The following is a 24,023-nucleotide window of genomic DNA, read 5'->3' as shown; positions in this document are numbered from 1 at the left end:
CATTTTTAAGGCTATATAGCAGTGATTCGCAAACTTGGCAACTTTAAGACTTGTGGACTTCAACTCCCAGAATTCTCCAGCCAGCAGATCAGAGCTGGCTGGAGAATTCTGGGAGTTGAAGTCCACAAGTCTTAAAGTTGCCAAGTTTGGGAACCACTGCTATATAGCCTTTAAGGCAGTGTTTCTCAACCTTGGCAACTTGAAGATGTCCGGACTTCAACTCCCAGAATTCCCCAGCCAGCATTCGCATTTGCTGGCTGGGGAATTCTGGGAGTTGAAGTCCGGACATCTTCAAGTTGCCAAGGTTGAGAAACACTGCTTTAAGGAATAAAATTCAGTCCTTTTAATCACCTCCAATCTCCTAATTCTAATATATTATACTGTTTAGCTTTAACGTTTGATGTAGTGAATTTTTAATGGAAACTTTAGAAGGTCATTGAGAGTTTAACAAAAGTTAACTTTTATTCTGAAAATATTTACATAAAGTACAAATATAACTTATGGCAACAGGCAGCATTTCATATCATCAAACTATCTGTAATGATGGTTACAAATGCCAAGTATGCTATAGATGTATCTCAGAGTCCTTGCTGAATATCACTCAAAGCAACTGTTAGCCATTTTATTTTCTCTTCCATAGTCTTTTTATTCTTTGCAGTTTCTTGTAGTAACTGACGCATTTCTTCTTCAACCTGGTAAACCTGAAATAAATATTGTTGATAAGGTTATTATGTATCAATAAACCCAAGTCTGAAATCAGCTGAAGATATACCATGGAGGCAGAAAAGTATAGAGTTGCCTACAGTATGTTTTCTAGAGACCACATACAAGTAATCTTCATTTGGCAACTGACTGGCCTTTGCAGTGACCATTCGTAGTAACAAAGTTACAAAAAGTAACTTTGCAAACAGTCTTCCCATTTACAATCTTTTCAGGCCTGTAAAGCAGCAGTTCCCTAACCTTTTCTGACTTGGCAGAAGGCGGGAGAGAGGGGGGATGATTTTGTGTGTGTGGCAGGTGGCGCTTGGAGCTCCATTTGTGCAAGTGGTGGGCCCGGCACTGTTTTGCTTTTCCTAGTCAACATCTAACCTTTCTATTAACCTAACTGAACAATTTCACAGACAAAAAAGCTGCCAAGTACTTTCCTTGATACTTCTTTCTATTCAAGAATCCACCAATTCTTGAATTCGAAACTTTTTTTTTCAAAGGGAAAAGTGCAGGCAACAGTTTAAAAAGGTAAACATTTGATCACTTTTGCCAGCAAACTCATTTGATTAACATATAACTGATTTCAACTGCTTAGCACAGTCACCTTTTCATTGGCTGCCGCAACTTGTTTCTGTTTTTCATTTGCTAGCTGTAGCAGTTCTGCTTGATGTGCTGCAATGGTTGATTCATGTTGTCTTCGGAAAGCATCATCCACAGAATGCAGTTTTTCCATCATAATCCTAAACAAGATACATTCTTAAATTTCCTCTATCCCATCATAATTTTCTATTGCTGATATTGTTTGTATCTATTAAGTAAAATCCAATGATGCCTATGTATCAGAAAGCAAAAAATTATATAATCCCCTCCACCTTACAGCAACCCAGGTGCCTCACATAAAGGCTTTTTGAAATAGATTTGGGAAGGCACAGAAAAGAAAATATACATGCTGTAACATAAACTTATTTCCTACAATAAAGGATAATTCTGTGTGTGTGTGTGTGTGTATCTGCCTTTGAATTTGAAAACATACTATAGTATTACCATTTTCTCAAGACTGTTTACAAATGCCATTTTTAAATCCATATTATTTAAAATCACATTAAAAGAGAAAACTTAATTTTAATATACCATATTTTCCATGAAAGCTGGTAAAAAAGAATAACACGTATTTGTTCTTTTAAAGAAAAAGGGGTGAGAAATACAGAAATTGCTTTGCTTCAAGTAAAGCTGTTTCTCCAAAGATAATAGCAAGAATGGAAGTAAACTAATAGGTGACTTATTTCTATAAAGGTGCAACTCAAGCTAAGTAACCATTCCTAGAGGATATAAAAAAAACTGTGCTCAAAAACTGCTCCCTAATTTAATCTGATCCTTTGAAAGTCTATTTCAAAAATATAAAAACAGACAGCAAACCAAACTTTGGTTGCAGTCTTTATTAATTACACTACAAACAATTCCTTTCTCTAAAATTGCATATGGGATCTAATGAATTCTGAATGGTAAGTATATGGCATAAAATACACTTTAACAAAGCAGAAAAGCATACACAATCAGTTCATTCCCATATAAAACAAAGGCTCTAGTTTATTAAACCATCATGTGAACAAATTGCATACAACATCTTCATATAACTTTCTAACTTTCAAATTGAAACAGAAACAAGCCGCAAAATACCTCTCACTTCTATAAACTAGAAGTAATGTTTTGGCCAAAGCAACTCAGCCTTTTATTGAGTTAAATAAAATAAACTACAGAGTTTGTGACTAAGCTTGATTTTTTTGGGCTAATTAGTATACAGTTTCTTCATCACCTGTGGTTTAATAAGCTAAAACGTTACCTTAACATTGTGTATTGACCTTATCAAAATACTTACTTCTGAGCTTGAAGACTTTTATCTCTTTCCTCTCTCAGCTGCTGTTCTCTGATATCAAAGTTTTCTTTCATTTGTTTAACTTGTGCTTCCAACTTGCTCAGCAATCCTCCTTTATCTTGCCATTTTTTATTCATCACACTGAAATATAATAAATATTCTAAGTGGCTTTGGAGATTGCCTTTAGTCCATGAAAAATCCTACTTAAATTTATTAATTTTAAGACAGGCTTTCCACCAGCCAATCGCAAGGATTATAAATGGGAACGGCGCTTATAGTTTAACTTTATTTTCTCTTCCCATCATGAATGATATAAGTGCCGTTCTCATCCATATTGATTTTAAGCACCTATAACTGTGATGGCGAACTTGTGGCACATGGAGCACTCTCTGCGGGCACGCAAGCAGTCACCCAGCACAGCTCCACTCCACATGTGCACGTGCCTCCCACCAGGCAGCTGATTTTTTGGTCTCTGCAGCGCATGTGGGAGAAACACACGTGTTGGGGCATGGGGGTTGCACACCCATGCACAGGGAGCGTTGGGAGCGTTGGGGGGGGTGGCACTCCCACCTCTTCCGCTGTGGCCAATTTTTGGTTTCAGGAGGCTTCAGGGACAACTGCTAGGCCCAAAATGGGCCGTGGGCGGTGTTGTGTGCATGCATTGGGGGGAGGGGTTAACGGTCACACACATGTGCGGGGGGGTGGGACGCATTGCATTGTGGGTGTGGGCAGGTGGACGCGATTTCAGCATGAGAGGACAAAAAGGTTGGCTATCACTGACCTATACGATTCTTTGATGTCATTGAGCTCAGCATCCTTTTCTTGCAATTGATGCTTCAGTTCTTCTTTTCTCTCATTTTGCCTTTCTAATTTTTCCAATAAATTATCTAACTGCGCATCTTTTTCCTGAAGTTGTACTTGAAGTCTCTTTTGCATTTCAATATTGTCTTCACGAAGCTTTCTTATTTGCTCATCTCGGTTCTGTGAGGCCTTCAAAGTAAAATGTTTTAATCACATACTTAGAGTAAAATGAATTTAAAATTTCTTATTCATCACCTAACTTACATAATTGAAAAGGAATAACAGGAAATTTTTACCTTATTACGAACACAACCTCAAAAATTCCTGAGATTCAATCTAAACTAAATCTTTAAACTACTTTTTCTATTTAATACTTATCCTTGCACTCAGCAAAACTGTTTTTAATCATGATGTGATTGACTCCAAGTATTATTTATAAAGACTTTTTATTTAACAGCATTTATGTATTTTATATTGCTGTTTCGGCTAATGACTGGGCAGCTTTCATAAAATAAAAGCCACTAAAACTAATTACCACGGTGAATTAAAACAATGTAAAGTTGATATTGGTACCAAACTGTAAAAAAAAGTGTTAGTATCTACACCAATTTCTCTCTGTAACAATGGACAATACACAACAGAAAGACAGCAAATAAAAAATAAAAACAGTATTCAATTTGTTCATGAAGCTATACCATCATGACAATTGCAGCTTTCCAATGCCCCAAAATAAAAGTATAAATCTCTGTTGTATCTATATCCCTGCTTTATAATTGTCACGGTTCACACAGTTCATTGATCGATTTCATTTTGGATTAGCATATTGTGACCCAACCATGTCTTATTCAATAATCAAGGCTTAAACTGAAATATGATCTAATCTAAACTGTTATTTACAACAGCTACAAAAAAGAAGAGCAACCTTACTTCTTTTAGCTTTCTAATGGTTTCGGTTTGATCTTCCACAATTTTAGACTTAATCTGCAAAGCATCATTGAGAGATTCATTTTGTTTTTTCAAAGCTTCAGTCTCACTAGTTAGAACTTCTATTTTGGCTTCCATTTTTCCCCGATCTTGAGCAAGAGCAGCTCCTGGAAAAGCAAAGACATCAATGATTGTGGTGTAGTAAACACTGGAAATATATAAGAAAGTTCATGGAGATAGGATCACTGCTGATCTGCAGCTTGGTTTTAAGTACCGGATTCATTTATTATTCAGATTGTGGCTTGCACTTCTGATTTTACAGGTAATCAATCTGTTTAGAAATGTAACCATAACTGGGCTACAGGCTGGGAGTATATAGAAGTCTACATATACGCCTCATAAGCTATCAGAAAACCAAAACGAATGAAAGCAAATATACGTGTCCCAGGATAGTTGCAGGATTCAATCTGGGTTGGTCACCGGGACCAGAGACTTAGTCTTCTTAATTTTCAGACTCATGCTGGAGCCTATCTTCAGGGAACGTCGGCTACCTTAAACACTCAGAGAGCCATTTGGACCCATTTCCCACAAAAAAGAAAACACTGGGAGCCATAAAAGTCATCCTGTGCTATTTCCTGAGCGGCCACAATACTAACATATATAGTTGAATTAAAGATTCTGTTTTCTTCTGGGACTTTTCTTTTCTTGGATTTATCCATGGTTGGCCTACTGGGGGTCAAAAAGCTTAATAAATTGCATGTAGGTGGGTGTCGCACATTGGCTGTTGTGACACATATTTTGAGCAACAGGGAGCCACAGCAGAGGGATGAAAGTGTCACAGGGGCTCCAGAGCCGTGCTGACCCCTGCCTAGAAGAATGTGTGTGAGAAACATTCTTTTAGAAGTTGCCAGAAGATGGGCTCTAGCACAAGTCCAAAAGCTCGGAAGATTAAATCTCTGATCCAGATTTGATCCTACAGAAAAATAAAAATTTAGCATTCCCATTTTTATTCGTGAAAATAGTAGACTTAAACAGGTAATTAGATCCTTCTCTGACTTTTTGGGTTCAGGTCTATCTAAACTGTTCTGACCCACCTTCTCCGTCTAGGAACGAAAGCCGAAACAAACGTAAATGAGAATATTTTTTAATCAGTCCAGACTCTCGTTGGCTGCAAGCCACATAAACAAAGAGATAAGCACTCTGGCAGCAAGCCCTACAAACCTAGGCAGCAATGCAAACAAACTCTGGCAGCAATCCAGCCTGCCAAGTTTGTTTCTTGTTAGTCCTTAATGTTGACTTCTGTAAGAAGGGCATGGCACAAGCAGTCTCTTTTATAATCAGGAGAGGATCTGAATGAGCATCAGCTGAGTGTAATTATGTAGTTGGTCTTGACGCCAAGTAGCCCTTCGATGGCGTGCATCCCGGAACAACTCACAGGTGGTTTCTGGATCATTCACTCTTGTCTCCTCCTCACTGATCCAAGGCTCAGGTGCCACCTGGTGGCCAACCAGTCTCCCTGCGCCCTGCTCGGAGTCAGAACCCTGTCCAGGGTCCTCCACCTCCTCCAGGGCCGTCTCATAAGACCCCTCGCTGTCGGAGTCTGGTGACAGCTCCAACGGCTCCTGCCGGCCACAACACTAACCCTTCCTAGAATTGCTAAAACCAAACAGCCACTTTCTTAAACATTGCATGATATGATGGGTCATCAGTGAATGATGATTATTGCTAGAATTATTTTCCTTAGTGTGTCAGCAGGTAGGAAACTGATTGCCATTGAGGTCATTTACTTCATTTACTCTAAGCTGTTTTGGGATTTGAAGAGAAGTAAATGTTACTATTTATGTCAGGGGTGTCAAACTTGCGTCATCACAGTGGCGTCACATGGCGTATCATGACTTTTCCGCTTTTGCTAAACCAGGTGTGGGTATGGCCAGTGTGTGACACATCCGACACACGGGCTGCAAGTTTCACAGCCCTGATTTATGCCAACCTATATTGTGATGTGAAAACACATCCAAGTCTTGTCAAAAGAACTACCATATTTTTCAGAGTATAAGATATACCTTTTTCCCCCAAAAGAGGATGAAAATCTGGGTGCATCTTATATACTGAATACAGCATTTTTGGCTTACCAAACCCCCGCCCACTTTGCAAAAATGGATGTCCAGAGGGTTTGGGAGGCTTGCAAAGTGCTCCTGGGGACTGGGGAAGGCAAAAATGAGCAACAAATGGGCCATTTTTGCTCATTTTTGCCCCCCCACCAAGTCCCCAGGAGCACTCTACAAGTCTCCCAAAGCTCTGCATGCCCCCATCTTTTTTTGCAAAAAACAAGGTGTGCAGAGGGTTTGGGAGGCGTGCAGAGTGCGAAAACGTTTTTTAGAAAAATACCTCTTCAAAATTATGGTGCATCTTATACTCTGGTACATCTTATAATCAGAAAAATACGGTATCTCGTATTACAAATAATGGCCTGGAAAGCTGTATCTAGGGGAATCGTGGTATTTCTAAATGTTCCCTTTAGACCAGTGTTTCTCAACTTCAAAAATATGCTGGCCTGGGAATTCTGGGAGTTAAAAGTCCCTGCATCTTAAAGTTGTTAAGGATGAGAAAGCCTTAGAGATATTTTAAAAAATAGAAGCCCTCAGTTTACAGAGTCTCTGCTTCTGGTGTGAAAAAGCATCTTGGGGAAGTATATTTTAACTGTGTGGACCACTGCAAACATAATAGCACAATCCAAGAGAAATTATCCCCAAAATAGGTGTATATGCTGTACAACTGAGTTATATAACATATTGTATTCTGATGCCATATTCAGACAATTTTTGTTTCTCAAAGCAGTTCACCAAGCAAGATTTTTGAGATATTTTTTCCCCCTGGCAAATGTAAGGGGAATATGTTGCTTTCTCTCTGCTTTGGCTATCTTTCAGGAAGGCAGGGATATAAAATCTTCTATGTATAGTATTAGACTTTAGTTTTGTGGTTTTTATAGAGGATTAGGTACATAATGATAAACTGGTTGCTTCTAGCAGGGGATAGATAAAGGATAAAAGACTGAGTAGTTACCTTGCTGTGCCAGCTCCTCTCCCCATATTTTTCTTTCTGCTTTTAATCCATCAATTACAGACTCCTGAGCTGTTACTTGTGAGATAAGTTTTGACTTTTCCTGCTTAAGAAGCTCAAGTTGAATAGTCTTTTGTTGGTCTTCCTCTACCATATTTTCAAGCGTTTGTATCCGGCTCTTTACATAAAAGTAAAAAGAAAAAATAGAAACCAACAAACTTTAAAGCAGCTAAAAATTCTAAAAACAAACATCTTTATATACATATTGCAGCATATTTATAATCAGTTGTTGCTGACAGTAGTAAGACCTCTAGCTGTGACTTCTAAGCGAATCTAATGTCACTGAAAGGGAACATCTATTGTATCTATTAATTGAACTCCTTTGACCTTAATTGTAGGCGATTCAGAAAAGTAAGTAACCCGATGAAGCATTTAATCAAGGGCAATGAAGTGGTGAAAAGCTAAAGAAGGATAAAAAGAAATCCTAAAGAATAAAAAAATCAAGATAGTTAAGTTAACAAGCCAAAGCATGGACTACTTATCTTCTATTCAGAATTAAATTCCAGGAGCGTTGTTTATTGCAGTTTACTGTGAAATATAGGAGACTAGTTCAATCAGGACCAGAAATCATGGTTCTGCAATTACTGAAAAAATGATAGTGAACTATAAACTTCCAGTTTTCACCATTCGAACGTGTTCTCCATGTAGGTCAAAGCTACCTTTTGCTGTCCAGGTTGAAAAGTAAATATTTCCCAAGTTTTTAAACATACACCACCTTACCCAACTCCCATGATGGCGAACCTTTGGCACGCATGCCTGAAGTGACATGCGGAGCCATATTGCCTGGCACGTGTGGTGTCACCTGTTCCTCTTCTGGGTTTCTGGTGCACATGCGTGCACAATGATCAGCTGGTCGTCCGTGCGGCAGTGCTGGTCTTCCATTTTCTGGCGGAGCATGGGCACCAACCAGTTGATTGTCACACACACATGTGCGTCATTAACCTGAAGACTAGCTGACGGAAACCAGAAGTTCATTTTACAGCATGCGCATGCACACTGGGCAGCTCTTCTTCTGGTTCGCGTCCCAGATGAGCGTCAGCCCTCCCTTTTCGGCACTCAGGGACGAAAAGGTTCACCATCACTGCCCTACTCTACTCTTCTCCATCCAGGCAATAGATTCATCTTTATTAATTAGACATTTCTGCCTGATACATACTCTTTACTTATTTTCTTTTCTGCACCTGCTTTCAGGACAGAAACTTTACGTGTTGTCTCTGTCTGTGCTCCCTTCAAAAGAATATGTTTCATCATGGAAAAGCTTTTCATCACCAGTTTATGATCATGAATGATGAGAGATGGGAAGATGAAGCATGCAAATTTAAATGTTCTTGTGGCACATCATAGTAAGAAACCATGTTTTTGCTACATGTGAATGACAGTGGTTGAATTATTATTTTTTCTTAATTATTTCAGATAAAACTATCTCCTTGAACTTTTTAGCATGATTACTTACTCATTGATCATACAAAAAGCTTTCATTGCATTGAGTTGGAATCAAATCTAAAGTACAGCATCACAAAATGTTTTGTTATTATTATTAAAGTGTTTCTGATTCATCACAAAATACAATGTATAGAACACAATATATAAGATATATCTAAAAAGCCATACTTTCAAGTTGTACACTATGTCTTGCTTTGATTTGATTACTTCTGTGATTTTATCTTTTTGTTCTTTCACCACAGATGTCAGCTCATGGATCAAACTAGCAGATTGCTTTTCCTTTTGCTGAGACTGGAGAAGAACTTGTTTATGTTCTGCCAGCTCAGCAGTAAGTCTATCAAAGCCTTCTTTAACCTATTTTAGTAAGAAAACAAAAGATTCAAATAAGGTGTTCAGCATTAACATTTCAATGAATGACAGTTCAATTTAAAAATGCATTCACTAAGCAATATTAATTTGCACCGACAAAAGAACAATTCAGGAGGCCATCTATTAATTTAAAACATATCAGAATAAGACACATTTAAACAAATCAAACTGATTGTCTTTTAAATTTTTACTTGCAAAATTACTTGCAATACATTTCTTTTAAAATCTACCGTTTTAAAGTTACATGAATAAGTTTATTTTCTTATAACTGAATAAAGTTTTTCTTCTAAATGGCTGGGGTTTTTGCTTGCTTTGTTCTATTTTTGAGAAAATACTGTTCAGAAATCATAGTCATATTTTTGGAACTGAGGGGACCAAGCAGACAGTATACATTTTCCAAGGTGTTCTAAAGAAAATAATTCCACTGACCTACAGGACGGTCTTTCAATGGTTATACTATTTCTTCATAGCTAGATCCTCAATGATTTATCCAAGTTTCTAAGAAGCATTATTAAGAATGAGAAGGATGAAGCTAAGAGCTTTATAAAACTGAAGGACATTTGAAGAATAACTGAAGCCAATAGCAAAGTTGTTTTAAAATTTAGTGAGACTTAAGTCAATTGTCTTTCTTACACTTGAATCATTGTGGTGTACACATGCATTTGTTCTTAATTCAGAATGACTTCATTACTATTTAATGAACTTTAATCCTGGTTAGAAAGACAGAATTAATATACAAAAATCTACCTAGAACAGTGATGGCTAACCTTTTTCTCGTGTGCCGAAATCACACAGGCATGAGCAACAGCATGTGTACCAACACCCATAATGCAATGCACCCTGCCTTCCTGTGCATGCACACATGACCCCCCCTCCCATGCATGCACACAACGCCCCGTGCATGTGCGCGACCCCCACACTCCATTTTGAGCCTAGCTGGTTCCTAAACCTCCTAGGACCAAGGAGGGTATGTGGGACAGTGGGGGGTGCCACACACCCCCACGCTTCCCCCCGCCCTCCAGCCAGCTGGTGGGCAGGAAGCACATGCACGGTTAAGCTGAGCTGGGCGAAGGCTCACGTGTCCACAGAGAGGGCTCTGCGTGCCACCTGTGGCACATGCCATAGGTTCGCCATCATGCACCTAGAACTATAAACCTGGGGTGTAGCAAAGGACCCAGAGGAGAACACATAGACTGTATTAGAAGAACCCAAATCACTTTATTTTCATCCTTCACCTACACACCTACACACATTAAAAAATATTTTTGTAATCTCAGTTAAGGGAGATCCTTCAAGAGGAGAATATTCTAAGCATCTCTTAATCTTTTCGACAAAGGCTGTTGAAAAAGACTGCAGCTTTATTATATAACACTACAGTGGTGGAATTCAATTTTTTTTTACTACTGGTTCCGTGGGCATGGCTTGGTGGGTATGGCAGGGGAAGGGTAATGCAAAATCTCCATTCCCACCCCACTCTGGGGACAGCCAGAGGTGGTATCTGCTGGTTCTCTGAACTACTCAAAATTTCCGCTACCAGTTCTCCAGAACCTGTCAGAACCTACTGAATTTCATTCCTGTAACTCTTGTACAAATGCCAATTTAACATCTGCACTATTGGTAATAATATTGGAAGCTTATTAATATGGACCTTAGGTTTTGAAAGCTTTAAAATAAAGCACATTTTTCATAAAATAGAATCATCGACCTCAACCTTACATGTTTTCAATGTAGTTAAATCATTTCAGTATCTACCTAAATTGAAGAGCAAAATAACTCTTATGGTTTCTTTTTCCATATATTTTCCTCTTCTTACCTCTGAAAATCTTTTTGCCTCTATAGTTAAGGCTATCCGGAACTCATCTTCTAGATCCTTATATTTCTGGTTTAATAGATGACGTTTTTCCTGTAATTCTTTAATATGGTCTTTATGTCTCTGTTCTTCTCTGGCTACTTCTTTTGACAGAGCTTCTTGAAATTCTGAGCCATGTAATGTAACTCTGGTTTCCAGTTCTTTTCTGGAACAATAAGACAGAATAGCAAAAGCACTTAGACTTATATACCGCTTTACAGTGCTTTACAACCCTAAGCGTTTTACAGTCAGCATATTGCCCCCAACAATTTGGGTCCTCAGAAGGATAGAAGGCTGAGTCATCCTTCAGCCTGGTGAGAGTCAAACTGACAAACTGCAGGCAGCCGGCAGTCAGCAGAAGTAGCCTGCAGTACTGTACTCTAACCACTGTGCCACTGCAGCTCTACATTAAGATGAACAGAAATTGCTTCTCATAAGCAAAATTCTGTACTTCTAAGAAGCCCATATTTAATGTGGAGGCACAAAGTACAGTCCAGGATTTCATAAAAAAATCCAATTGGATAGATTACAATTCCATTATAGAACCACCATTTTTGCCATAAGGACTTTCGGTCTTCTTTCAAATTTACATGCCAGCCTTTAAAAAAGAAGGGCATATATATTTTTGGCTGGCAAACTAAGCAGAACCAAAACAAAATAAACAGTATAAAAGCCAGACCAGTATAAAACAAAAATATAATTAATCCAGTTTTCACTCAATTCATTACAGTTAATGGAGAGTCAGTTTGGTCTAGTGATTAAGGCACCCGTCTAGAAAGCAGATCATGAGCTCACGTTCTTAGCCATAAAAGCCAGCTGGATGACTTTGGGCCAGCTCTCTTTCTCAGCCAAACCCACCTCACAGGGTTGTTGTGGGGAGAATAGGAAGAGGAAGGTGCGTTGGATGTTTTCATCATTTTGAATTATTTGTAAAAGCAATAAATGCAGGAAATAACATAACTTTTAACCCCCCCAGAATCACCTTATGGAGTAATGGGGTGCACAATAATTTAATAAGTAAGTAAGTAAGTAAGTAAGTAAGTAAGTAAGTAAATAAGAAAATAAATAAAAATATGAGCACTGAATTTATTGAGATAAATGTCCCAGTTCTATCATGTTAAAAATAATTATTGGTTAATAGCTTCTGGAAGAATTCTGGTAGTTTCTCCCAAAGTCATCAGGAACCCCAAGTTGTGCAGCTTTTTAAAAAGATACAATACACAAACGAGTTCAAGTGAAATTAAGACAGTTTTAGGTACAAAGTTCTACCCTAAAATGCTTAAATTGACCCCTTCTTTATTTTCTGAGACATTGACAATTTTTCAATTTAAATCTATATTGTATATAATATTTTGATTGTTGATTTTTACAAAAAATGATTTGGAACTGCCACATAATAATCTATTCTACAAAAGGTTTGTAGAAAGGTTAATCTGTTCAGGATTTATTCAGTGAAGACATCTGATGTTTAAAACTTGAAAAAATTTAGGAACATTTTTTAAAATTAGGTATTTATTAAAAGTTTCAAAAATGTAAAATGAGCTGTTTCTCACATACTCAACAATGCTATATATCTTTGCTGGATTGTTAGAAAACATGTACCTGTGTTCCTGCTCTCTTAGCCTTAGGAGTTCATGGACTTGTTCCACCTTTTCTTTTTGTTGCTGGAGAGAGATTCGAAGTAACTGCACTTCTCTCTCAGCTGCTGATGCTTTAAGTTCTGCAGTTTGAATCCTTTTCATCTGTAGTGTTTGAAATAACAGCAAGAGAAATGACCACAATTTCAAAGTTTGATAGCACAAGCAGATATTCTTCAGCAGTAGCATGTTTTCCCAGTGTACAATTAAGATTTTTAAAAAAGTTTTCACAAATAATTATCTGGTTTCAGTATAAAGCACAATACAGAAGCATTAGAGAGTAACTCTTGGCCAGTGCGGAAGCAATAACTTAAAGTTTTTGGACTGAATCGGCAAAGCTACTTTGATCCAATATCAAAACACACACACCATTGACTCTTTATCATTCTGACGAACCTATCTTAAAACATGCTCCAAAAATCAGTATATGTAATTCATTTGACAACATTGAAGGAAGAACAGAGCTATTTTTTATATATCAAGTAAAATTCTGGTCGTATTAAAAAAAATTCAAAAAGCAAAAAAAAAAAAAATGTTTAAGTGCAATATTAACACAACAAATCTACCTCTGAAGCTTGCTGATGTGCTTTTTGTGACTCCAGCTTGGAGAGAGCTTCTTCTAAAGTCTGGAGAGCCTTGTGTTGATCCTCTTCTTTTTGTTTGGACCGCTCTAGCTCCTTACCAAGTTTTTCAGCTTCTTCTTTCACTTGCCGAATATCAATCTGAAGTCTCGTCTTTGCATTTCTTTCTCTCAAAATCAGCTCCCTTAGCCTGAGAAATATATATGTGGATGGTGTATTTATTTACTTATCTATATTCCACTCCATTATTTTTAGAAATAACTCAAGGTGATGAACATATCAAACACACTTTCCTCCTATTTTCCCCACAACAACTTCATTATTTTACTTCAAACTGTTATTTAAACTGAGCAAATGAAGGGATGTCAGAACAATTATTTGGGTCAAGGCATATCTGAACTCAGATGTTCTTGAATCACAATTTACAACAGGTATATCCAATCCATGGCCCACAGGCTACCTATGGCCCTGGACAGCTAGAAAAGAATCTCACAAGTTAATAAAAATATAAAAAATAAAATTTGTTATTTATAGCAATAGCACTTACTCTTATATATCGCTTCATAGTGCTTTACAGCCCTCTCTAAGTGGAGTCAGCATATTGCCCCCAACAATCTGGGTCCTCATTTTATCAACCTCGGAAGGATGGAAGGCTGAGTCAACCTTGAGCCTGGTGATATATTTTATATGCAACCCCAGATAATTCTGTTCACTCAATGCAGCCCAGGTAAGTCAAAAGGATGGACAATCATAATTCAGACATACATCTTCCTTGTCTTGTGTTTAGGGCAGCCAAGCAGTTAGTATCCTCTCCTCTAGATGTGTCAAGACTACAACTCCCAGATTTCTCATACAAAAGGCCATACTACTACTACTACTACTACTACTAGTAGTAGTAGTAGTAGTAGTAATAATAATAATAATAATAATAATAATAATAATAATTACTTACTATACTTCTATGCTGCACAACTCTTAATGACTTTGGATAGCTCATAAATAATCAAAACAAAGAAATTACAATAAAACTAATAGAAGAAAAAAGAAAGAAAAAGATGGCAAGAATGACAGATTGGATGGAAACAAAGATCTGAGCGAAGAGTCTTGGCTTCATAACTCTTTGAAACAATGGCACAGCATGGGCTATCCAGATCTCGGAGAGAACCTCATTCCAGAGGATAAGCATTACTATAGTTCCAGGGTCCTGATTTATATTACATAGGTTTAATTGAAGACATTTGGGGTATATCGGACCAACCCTGCAAGATCAAATTGGCCAGGAAGTTACTTTCAAATCAAGTAAGTCACTGAAGTTCTATGGCTCAGGATTAACTTGCTCTGCCATTCTTAGGCCACTTTCTTACCTAGGTAATATCCATCAAATTCACTGAAAGAAACATCAAAAGACATGTCACTTAGAATGAGTTCTATGTCACTTAGTGAGTTCAACTGATTTGCTAGTGTATATATACCCACAAGTAATGATCATATTTTACTGCTCTCAAGAGCTTAAGAATGTAAGAATGAACAAATTCTTTCCATGTGAATTGCAACCAACATTGCCAACTTAAAAGAAATTATGCAGTATACTAATACTCACCTATCTGTAGTGTAAACAGCTACGCTTTGAATATCTTTTTCTTCTTTGGCCTGATTCTGCAGCTGCTTAATGCTTTCACTCAGTTTCTTTTCAGCTTGTTCAGCTTTCCATCGCTTCTCTCTCTCCTGATCTAGTTCTTGAATTAGTGCCTAAAGAAGAAAATGTCTTTTTCTGAAACAAGCTAGTAATGTATCAAAAGTCCCTTGCTTCTATTAAACAAAAGCTATCGCAATTTAAAGTTTATGTCAATACTATATAGCAAAAATGAAAATCCCTCAGGCACATATCACTTCAGAATAAATATATCTACCCTGTAAGTGAATTCTTCTTGAATACCAGAATCCACATTCAGTGTTTTCATTTGACTTTTCAGCCCACTCAGTTTCTTCGATGTTTTCCCCACTATTTTCAAACTTGCAATTTCTGAAGCTGGGCTTGAACTTTCTTGCTCTTTGATATGAGATTCTTGAAATTTAGGCTTGATGAAATCTTTCTCTTGTTCTCTAAGTGAAACAAAAATTGAATTTGCATACTAGAATGGATAAAAGCTTACCAGAATATCAAGTGGGTATCATTTAAAGGGTTCCAAAGTAATTAGAAGGGTATTAAAAGTTATAAAACTATCCCACATGTAAATTTATGCAAACAACCATCCTATCTACAGTTTCTAGAAAAATACATCTGGACTAGATTTTTAGGCAGTAAATAAAATGATTCTAAAATTTTAATTCATTTTCAGCAGTTACATTTGATTTTTAACTTTATTGTCCAAGTCAGAAAAGAAAGTAGAAATTATTTATAGAAAGGATCAAAGATGAACTCCATCACCATTAAGCTTCATCATTAATTAGTCTTATTTTCATGAAAACCAGGTTACATTCAATTCTGCAGATTACTGTATATACTCGAGTATAAGCCTAGTTTTTCAGCCCACTTTTTGGGCTGAAAAAAGCCGCCTCGGCTTATACTCGAGTCAGTGAAAAATTTGCCCGAAATGGAGGAGAAAAAGGGGCGGGGCCATGCCGCTGGGTGACACTCGTGAATGGCCCAGTGCCCCTGTGAGTTTCCCCTCCCTCTGTGTCAGTTTGCCGCGCAGCGCGCACCGCACCATCCCCCCTCCTCACGTTCTAATGTAATGCAGGGCTGTCTTACGATTCCCCTTCCTCCCACTCCTGCCACTCTGCAACGATGTCCCACCTCCTCCTTGTTATGGCAAGCAGCCACATAGCGATGTCCCACCTCCTCTGGTACAGTGATCCAATGATAGGAATCACTGTGCCGTGTGTCATAGGAGGCGGGACATCGCTCCCGCGGCTGCACGGGACATCATCATCACAGCGGGACATCAGCATCATGAGGTGAGTGAAGTATTTCATTGAATACACCGCTAGTTTACTGTTTTTCTTTGAAATAAATATTCAAAAACATTATTGGTATCTATTTTTATTTTTGAAATTTACCGGTAGCTGCTGCATTTCCCACCCTAGGCTTATACTCGAGTCAATAACTTTTCCAGTTTTTTGTGGTAAAATTAGGTGCCTCGGCTTATATTCGGGTCGGCCTATACTCGAGTATATACGGTACTAATCTTCATAAAGAGTAACAGACTACATGTGAATATGAAAGCACTGATAGCTGAATTAAGACTAAGATATCATACCTGGCTGACAGTTTGCCTCTTTGAGAACGGAACTTGGTTGATAAAGTGCTTTTCCGATAATTAGGCAACTTGCTCCTTTTAGTAGCTTTTCTATTCTCTTTTCCACTTTCACTACCACTGTCTGAGGTAAAATCTGTTTCTTTTTTGGCTTTCACAGTCACATCAGCTTTTGAAGAATTAGTAACCTGAAAATAAGCAAATATGCTGATGAAGAACTCTTATCTGTTCACTTTTGCTATTGTCTCCTCTGCTGATCCAAGAAAATAAATGTTATTAGAAATTAAAAACACATTGAAAAACAAACACTAAGTATTCCATTATCAAAGAAACAACCCAATCTCCCACAACAGCTAAGAACATTATTCAGACAAATAATCAGAACACCAGACGAAGGAATAACAACCAACACATCTTTCAACAAAATGGCTTAACCCTGAGCTGCATATATTGTCCTCTATTGGGATAATGTGATGCAATAAAAATACATCAACAAATATTTATCAAGCTAAACTAAAAAAAACATTAAGTTACTACCTTTTGCAGGAGGTGAGATATCTGTTCTTCTAGTTTTTTTATTCTTGAGTCATTATCAAATTTAATTTTTTCTGGTTCAGAAGATGACATTATTTCAGTGGAAGAGCTAGTGGTAGTGCAAGGTAATATTTTTGTCCTCTGGCGAAACTGGGCTAATACTTGATCAATACGCGGTGTCATTATTGGCAAATTAACATCGGTCTATTAAAAAGAAATTAAAAATTCTAAGTCATACAAAAAGAAGTTCAAACTAACTTTGCAGACTTCAAATAAAAGCAAAAATATATTAATTTACAGCACCTCTTCTTCATCTGTATAACTGGAAACTAAACAGCTTAAGAGATCTTCCAAGCACTTCAAATCAGATGAGTTTGGTTCCATTAAATTAATCGGTTCTCCAAATATATTCTTCCCATCCAAGATGGTCAGCTGAGGTAAAGCCTGAAGGAGAATCTCTCTGTAGCCTTCAAATAATAAAAGAAATTATTTTATAACTGCCTTGTGTAAAGCCTCCAAATGCTTTTCCAAATTAGTTTCATTTGCACTAGATTGTATCCTATCCACTTGAACAATTGCAGCACTTTTTACCTCTTTTGGCACACACGGGGTTACTTTTTCCATTTTTCTCCAAAGTAAGATTAGTCAAGTATTGCAGTCCACTAAGGCACTGAAGTAAATGGTTAACATTATTTACACAATTGCTGTGAAGTTCAATATGATTAATTTTATAGTCGTGTCCTCGAAGATGTAGAAGTCCTGGAAAAATACAAATCAATAATAAAAATAAAAAATCATTTATCTAAGTACAGTTTAATTAAAATAGGGGGGGGGAGTTCCTTCTTTTGTAAAGTATTCCAAATTTATTTTTTTATTAAGAAAAGGGTTGTGCCTATCTCCATAAAACAACTATGATTGCGCAAAACCAAGGAATAGAGGAAAGTCAGACTAATTCATTTAGACACTAAAACTGACTATTTGTCAATGCATTATGAGATCATCACAGAGCAGGCACCATTTGGATTTCCAGCCATTGTAACAGTGTATGGGAATGGCTTTGGGACAGGAAGAGCCACAGTCAGGACAAGTCAGATAAGAGGCAGCTTATCTTTCAGAAGGAATGTGGATATGGCAAGCTACCTAATTCTTGGGCTGTAAAGGAAATGGGGCGAGAAATGTCCTCGCAGACTTGCAAGATTCTATTAATGCAGAGGTGGGCTTCTGCCAGTTCGGACTGGTTCAGGTAAACCGGCAGTTCCAACCACTGGCTCCACCCACCCACCCTATATATCTCACTCTCTGGCTCGCTCACCCTGCCCACACAGCCCAGCTGATTTCCGCCCCTTGACCGCTCTACTCACCGTGGCTTCCCAAGAAGGTATGCTGGAAGCTGCAAGCAGGAAATCACCATGTGTTTGAAGCCACGTGCAAGCACGGACAGCACACACAAGCGAAGCAAGCATGTATGTGCTCGCTCACGTTTTCGGTTCTGCACTAGGCGAACCAGTTGTTAAATTATGTAAAGCCCACCTCTGGGTTGTTGTTATTGTACAATAAAGCAGAGCTAGTACATCAGGGTGTCCTTCTTGCCTGGAATACCTTGTAAGGCTGATAGCTACAGATAGAAGAACATATTGAGCTAGTCCTGCTGATAAATTGCCTTCTTCTCTGAAAGTTCTAACGACCTCCAAAACTGCAGTGTCACAAACACATTCAGGGGTGTCAACATCCTTGGGCTCAAAATTGTGCGTGCATCCGGGTAATCCTAATCCTACTCTTTTTAAATTATGCGCCAAATGCATTGCACCCACATAAAAAGAGGTGAGGTAACCGTCAACTGGTTGTGTCCATAATTTTGAAGCCTATGACTGTCACTGTGTTAGGCTCTCCGCATATGGATTTCCAAATAAGTTCTTCAAAGTCAGTAATGCTTGGGTTTGAATAGATGGAGCTGAAAATATCTTACCTGAAAGATCATCTATACGGTTGTAAGATAAATTCAGTTTCATTAAATTATATAGCTTTTCCAGCCCTAGGGAAGAGACATTTTTTTAAATGAAAGCAACTATATAGACAAACAATCTGAAGTTAGTCCAATACATATTTCAATACTTCTTTTAAGACTTCTAGCCATTCTGTGCACATTGTACTACCACCTCCAATTAGTCAGCATTCTGTGCTTAAACTTTAAGGAGCTATTGTTCTGACAGCTTTATCTTTTTTATGTATCCTTTACAAATCCTGGCTAAGCATGCTGCCTCTTTCTTCATTTATAAATGGATCATAAGTTAGCATTAGGATAATTACCAAGGTCCATTAATTTAGGGTAGCCTTGGTAGCCAAGCCAAAGCTTATGATTCCCTGAACTCTTCATCTTTTATTCGTGATCTCATTGTGTACTTTTAATTGTGAACCTCAGCACAGCCATTTTAGTCTTCTGGTTCAATTATAGATGGTTTGGCATTAGGCTGCTGAATAACTCAAAACATACTGGAAATCTTGTGGGTGGGGGTAGGGATGGAGGAAGGGAGAGAGAAATGCAACATGAACACAGTTTTCTTGTAGCAGCAGTATACTTCTGATATCATTGCAAAGTCATACCTACTGCAAATGAATCCTTACTACACATCTAATCTGGAGTCCCCTTATCTCAGCTATCACAACAAGGACTATTGAATATTTTATACATATTTAAATAGCTGCTCATCTCACAGATTTGTGACTCTGGGCAACGTACAATAAAAAAAGTATTACTGAACCATTACTGTCAAATAGGCACAGGCCATTAAAAATGCTAAATCTCTACAGGCATCCTTTTAATGAGTCAAGTGTACAAAAATGCTATAAATCTCCAACATTCAGGAACTGTAATTAAAGGGGGAAAAGGGAATGGGAATATGACAGGTCTTAAGAGCCATTTTTATTTCAGCCTCCATTATTAAATGATGTGGCAGAGTGCTTTAGGCAAGTAAATATATTTCAGTATATTCAAAATGTTCTGTGGTTGACCGCACATTCTATGGAGAAGTAGACAAAGTTACTATTTCTCCAGTTTCAGAAATATAAATTTCAGCTATTATTGTAAAAATGGTTTTCCTAATAAATAAATCTTCAAGCTTGGGAAAGTTCAAAAAGGCTTGATCCAGTTTTTCTACAACTAGTATTACATATTGCATTAGATCTGTGTTTCTCAACCTTGTCAACTTGAAGTTCTAAGGACTTAAATTCCCAGAATTTCCTACCCAATATGCTGAGGGAATTTTGTGAGGTGAAGTCAACACATCTTCAAAACATTGGTCTAGACCAGTGTTTCTCAACCTTGGCAACTTGAAGATGTCGGGACTTCAACTCCCAGAATTCCCCAGAAAGCTTTTCCCCAGCTTTTGCTGTCTGGGGAATTCTGGGAGTTGAAGTCCAGACATCTTCAAGTTGCCAAGGTTGAGAAACACTGGTCTAGACATTTCCCTTGGAGAAGCTCTAGGAAGGGGGAATCTGCACTATTAATTCTTTTGTCTGGGGGTCTTGAACCTTGAGAAGCCATTCAGAACAGTAGGAGAGATAGCACTGGCGTCAGCAAAGAAATCAACAAAAGTCCTTTAGTAAGTTTTCTTTAACCTAGAAATTCTGAACCTTTTTCTGTCATGAATCCCTTTGAGAATTTGGTGAAACCTATGGACATTGTTTCAGAAAAATGTCTGAAAAATTCGTAAAAATTTAAATGCAACATAAGCCAATTATGCCCAAGTATGGCTACCAAAATGTTTTTTAAAAATAACAATTATAGCAATATAGATGCTTCTTTATTAATCAGTTAAATGTATAAAAATGTATTTTTAAGGTATAATTTTAGATGAGAGTTTTATTAAAGTGAAAACTTTTGAAATCTGGAGATCCTAAATCAGGTTGTTGCTGACGTATGTTACTGAATGAAAAAAAACAGTAAATAAAGTTGCAATATTTTCCCCATCCATGTACACAGATTCCCTGAAATTTATTTACAGACCACAGTTAAGAATCCCACTCTGCGCAGAGCTTCCCAATCATGGTCACTTGAAGATGTGTGAACTTCCTAGAATTGCCTATCCCAAGGCAATTCTAGGCCTTAAGTCAACACATCTGGTAGTTGGCAAGGTTGGGAAACATTGTTTTCTACTTCCTTCCCACAAATGGAAGAAAACCTATATTAATCCAATATCAAGCCTTGATCTAAGGACTGACCTTCGACTTTTGTTATCAAGTTGCAAGCCAAATTTAAGGTACGCAGGTTTGCAAGGCAGCTTAGGCCTTCAATCCAATGTATACGATTTGATGAGAGATCTAGATGTTGTAAGTTCAACAGGTGATCAAGACTTTCAATTCTGGCGATCAGGTTACAGTGCAAGTTGAGTGTGTGAAGTTCTGAACTTAAAGGAAGCTCCGCTAAACTATAAATGAAAAACATATGACAAAACATTGGTTTTTAACAATATGTAGAACCTTTGAAGTACATGCAGCCCTTGACTTACAACAGTTCATTTAGTGACTACTCGAAGTTACGATGGCACTGGAAAAAGTGACATGACATTTTTTTTCACACTTATGACCATTGCAGCATCCTTATGGTCACACGATCAAAATTCAGATGCTTGCCACCTGACTCATATTTATGATGGTTGCAGTGTTCCAGGATCATGTGATCATCTTTTGTGATGTCAATGGGGAAGCCAGATTTACTTAATAATCATGTTACTAATTTAAAAGCGGCACTGATTTACTTAACAACTCAGGCAAGAAAGTTCAGAAAATGGGCAAATATGTAAGTTGCACTTGACAACTATCTTGCTTAGCCACAGAAATTTGGGGTTTAATTGGGTTCGGAAGGTTGAGAGTTCAATCCTAGGTAGCAGATGATTTTTCTCTTTAAGGTGCAAATACATACATACATATATATATATATATATCAGATATGAACTCCGTGCAGTGTCAGGAAGGACATCCAACTAGGACTCCATCCAGTCGCTGTGACTCTACCCCAAATTAAGGTATTACAGAGTCATAAAAAGGGGAGTTTTGTGGTCATAAGTCAAGGACTACTTATAACAAGTAACAAGTATTCAAGCCCATGAAAACCACACCGTATACAAGGTACACCAGTATTTTCATGATTCTCTGGATAAAAATGTTAGTATTAAAAATACTTAATTGTGCCAAGTCAAACTTCTTGGTGCAGTCATCTAATCTTATCCTAGCGCTTCGAGGAAAAGCCAGATATTCAAAGCTGAATCTCAGAGGCAGAATGTTCCACGGGGCTGCCCTGGAAAAGGCATGCCTCCTAACTCCAATCAAATAGCAAAATTTAAGGGAAGGTGCTAGGAGTGTGCCCACCATATCTGACCCTATAGGATAAGTATTCGTCCTTCGAGAAAGGCAGTCCTACAGATAACCTGGCCCTGGTCCAGACAGGGCTTTAAAGTGATGGCTAACATTTTGAATTGCACCTGGAAAGAAACCAGAAGCTAGTGCAGCTTCTAACAAAGGTGTTACAAGAGCAAACTAGGGCCCCCATTACTGTGCACACTGTTGCATTCTGGACCAATTGAAATTTTAGGTAGTCTTCAAGGGCATCCCCATGTACAGTGCATTGCAGTAATCCAAATTAATATTAAATGCTGGTATGTATTAATGAATAAAATATGTATCATGACTTGCAGCTGTTGATAATTTTTTCTCCACCAAAGCGAAGAAAGCTACACTATCAATTTAATGATAGCTGACCTTATGGTAGCAGTCTGTAAATTAAATTATACATTATGGAAAGACTTTTTTTTTTGCACGGGATAGCCTCAACTTGCTTACCATCTTCTTCCACATAAAAAGACCACACATTCCGTGGAGCATCCCTTTTAAATTTCTTCCAATAATTTAAGACTAAATAGCCTTTGGCTAACAATTCAGGCTTGTCGTCTCCCGGTCTACTTTAAAAGGGGCGGGGGATGGAGAGAAAAAAACCCCAAAGGTGGAGCTGTGACCCCAAATTACTCCAGCACTTCTGCATGACACCCAAGGAAGGACAAGGGGAAGCAACTCCTAAGTGTGCAAAAAATGATGCAACCTCGCAGTAGAGCAACACCTGAGACGGCTTTGGAAAAAGCTCAGGGACTCCCCTATGCAGGGCTTCCTCTGCCTCCTGGTAGCCTCTCACCTCTTGATGCCTTTATCCATTAGGCTGAGCTCCCCTGAAGTTGCGCAGACCGCCGCCATCCCGCTCCGCTTAGCGACCTCTCCCCTCCCAGCCTGAACCGCGGTAATTGCCGCCCTCCGCTTTGAACCCCGCCCACCAGGCCCTCCTCCCTGTGACTGCGCCAACGGCACCGCTGGGCATGACGGGAGGAATGTGGGCTGCTGCCGCTCCGCTTCCCAGCGGCTGCGAAACGAAGGCGCTGCGGTTGCAAGGCAGGCATAGGAAAGAAGGAAAGTTTCGGTGTCCCTCTCTACTCCAGGGGCGGAAGACGGGGGGAAAAAAACCCCGCCTAAAACGTTTAGAAAGTGATTTGTACTTGTGGACGCAGGATAGGAAAGAGTAAGTTATGAGCAAGGCAGCCCCGGCTGTTGTTACTCATTCCACAGCTGCACGTGGAAACACATTTATGGTACTTAACTATGGTACTATTTCAATATTAAAAATAAAACCCAGTCCGGAAATGCAGCTCCCGCCTGTTATTTTCATAATATGAACCCGATAAGATTGGCTATTTTTATTGGGGGGAGAGGTGAAAGAAAGGCAGGGCGCTAAGGAAAAAGTGTGAATTGGCTTGCTGTTTTGTTTTTTTGCATTTTGAGCAGCTCTTTTATTTATTGGGCTTGACATGGAAACTCAGTGAGGCGAAAGGACTTCTAAGCGAGGGCGAATAGAGTAACTAACTGGGTTTGAAAATTCGAGTTTACGTT

General features: G+C 38.3%; 1 protein-coding gene across 2 annotated transcripts; it reads right to left on the bottom strand.

The window, feature by feature from the left end:
* Nucleotides 1-417: 417 nt before the first annotated feature.
* LRRCC1 (leucine rich repeat and coiled-coil centrosomal protein 1) lies at nt 418-23,393 on the bottom strand. Of its 2 annotated transcripts, XM_032223225.1 has the most exons (19): nt 23,278-23,393; nt 21,315-21,520; nt 19,063-19,128; nt 17,688-17,855; nt 17,400-17,563; nt 17,100-17,300; nt 16,566-16,750; nt 15,216-15,408; nt 14,906-15,054; nt 13,291-13,495; nt 12,690-12,829; nt 11,052-11,253; nt 9,038-9,223; nt 7,370-7,544; nt 4,310-4,473; nt 3,363-3,571; nt 2,585-2,722; nt 1,313-1,448; nt 418-701 (listed from the first exon to the last, which is right to left on the bottom strand). In XM_032223225.1, the coding sequence occupies exons 1-19, from the start codon at nt 23,334-23,336 to the stop codon at nt 579-581; spliced, it is 3,069 nt and encodes a 1,022-aa protein (XP_032079116.1). In that variant the 5' UTR covers nt 23,337-23,393; the 3' UTR covers nt 418-578. The 2 variants fall into 2 exon arrangements, with proteins under 2 accessions (XP_032079116.1, XP_032079117.1); XM_032223226.1 differs by lacking the exon at nt 9,038-9,223.
* Between the last annotated feature and the right edge of the window lie 630 nt (nt 23,394-24,023).

This window comes from Thamnophis elegans, chromosome 8 (genome assembly GCF_009769535.1).
Source record: "Thamnophis elegans isolate rThaEle1 chromosome 8, rThaEle1.pri, whole genome shotgun sequence".
NCBI classification, from domain to species: Eukaryota; Metazoa; Chordata; class Lepidosauria; order Squamata; family Colubridae; genus Thamnophis; species Thamnophis elegans.
The sequence above is the reverse complement of the archived record's forward strand: the minus strand, read 5'-3'. Positions and strand labels throughout refer to the sequence as shown.

What these genes read in the sequence shown, in the direction of transcription:
- LRRCC1 (XM_032223225.1), bottom strand. Translation starts at nt 23,336, where the DNA reads ATGGCGGCGGTCTGCGCAACTTCAGGGGAGCTCAGCCTAATGGATAAA. An exon ending in CACATCAGCAAGCTTCAGAG is followed by an intron (nt 12,830 to 13,290) that starts GTAGATTTGTTG and finishes CAAACACTACAG; the next exon opens with ATGAAAAGGATTCAAACTGC. An exon ending in AAAAGTCTTCAAGCTCAGAA is followed by an intron (nt 1,449 to 2,584) that starts GTAAGTATTTTG and finishes TATCTTGTTTAG; the next exon opens with GATTATGATGGAAAAACTGC.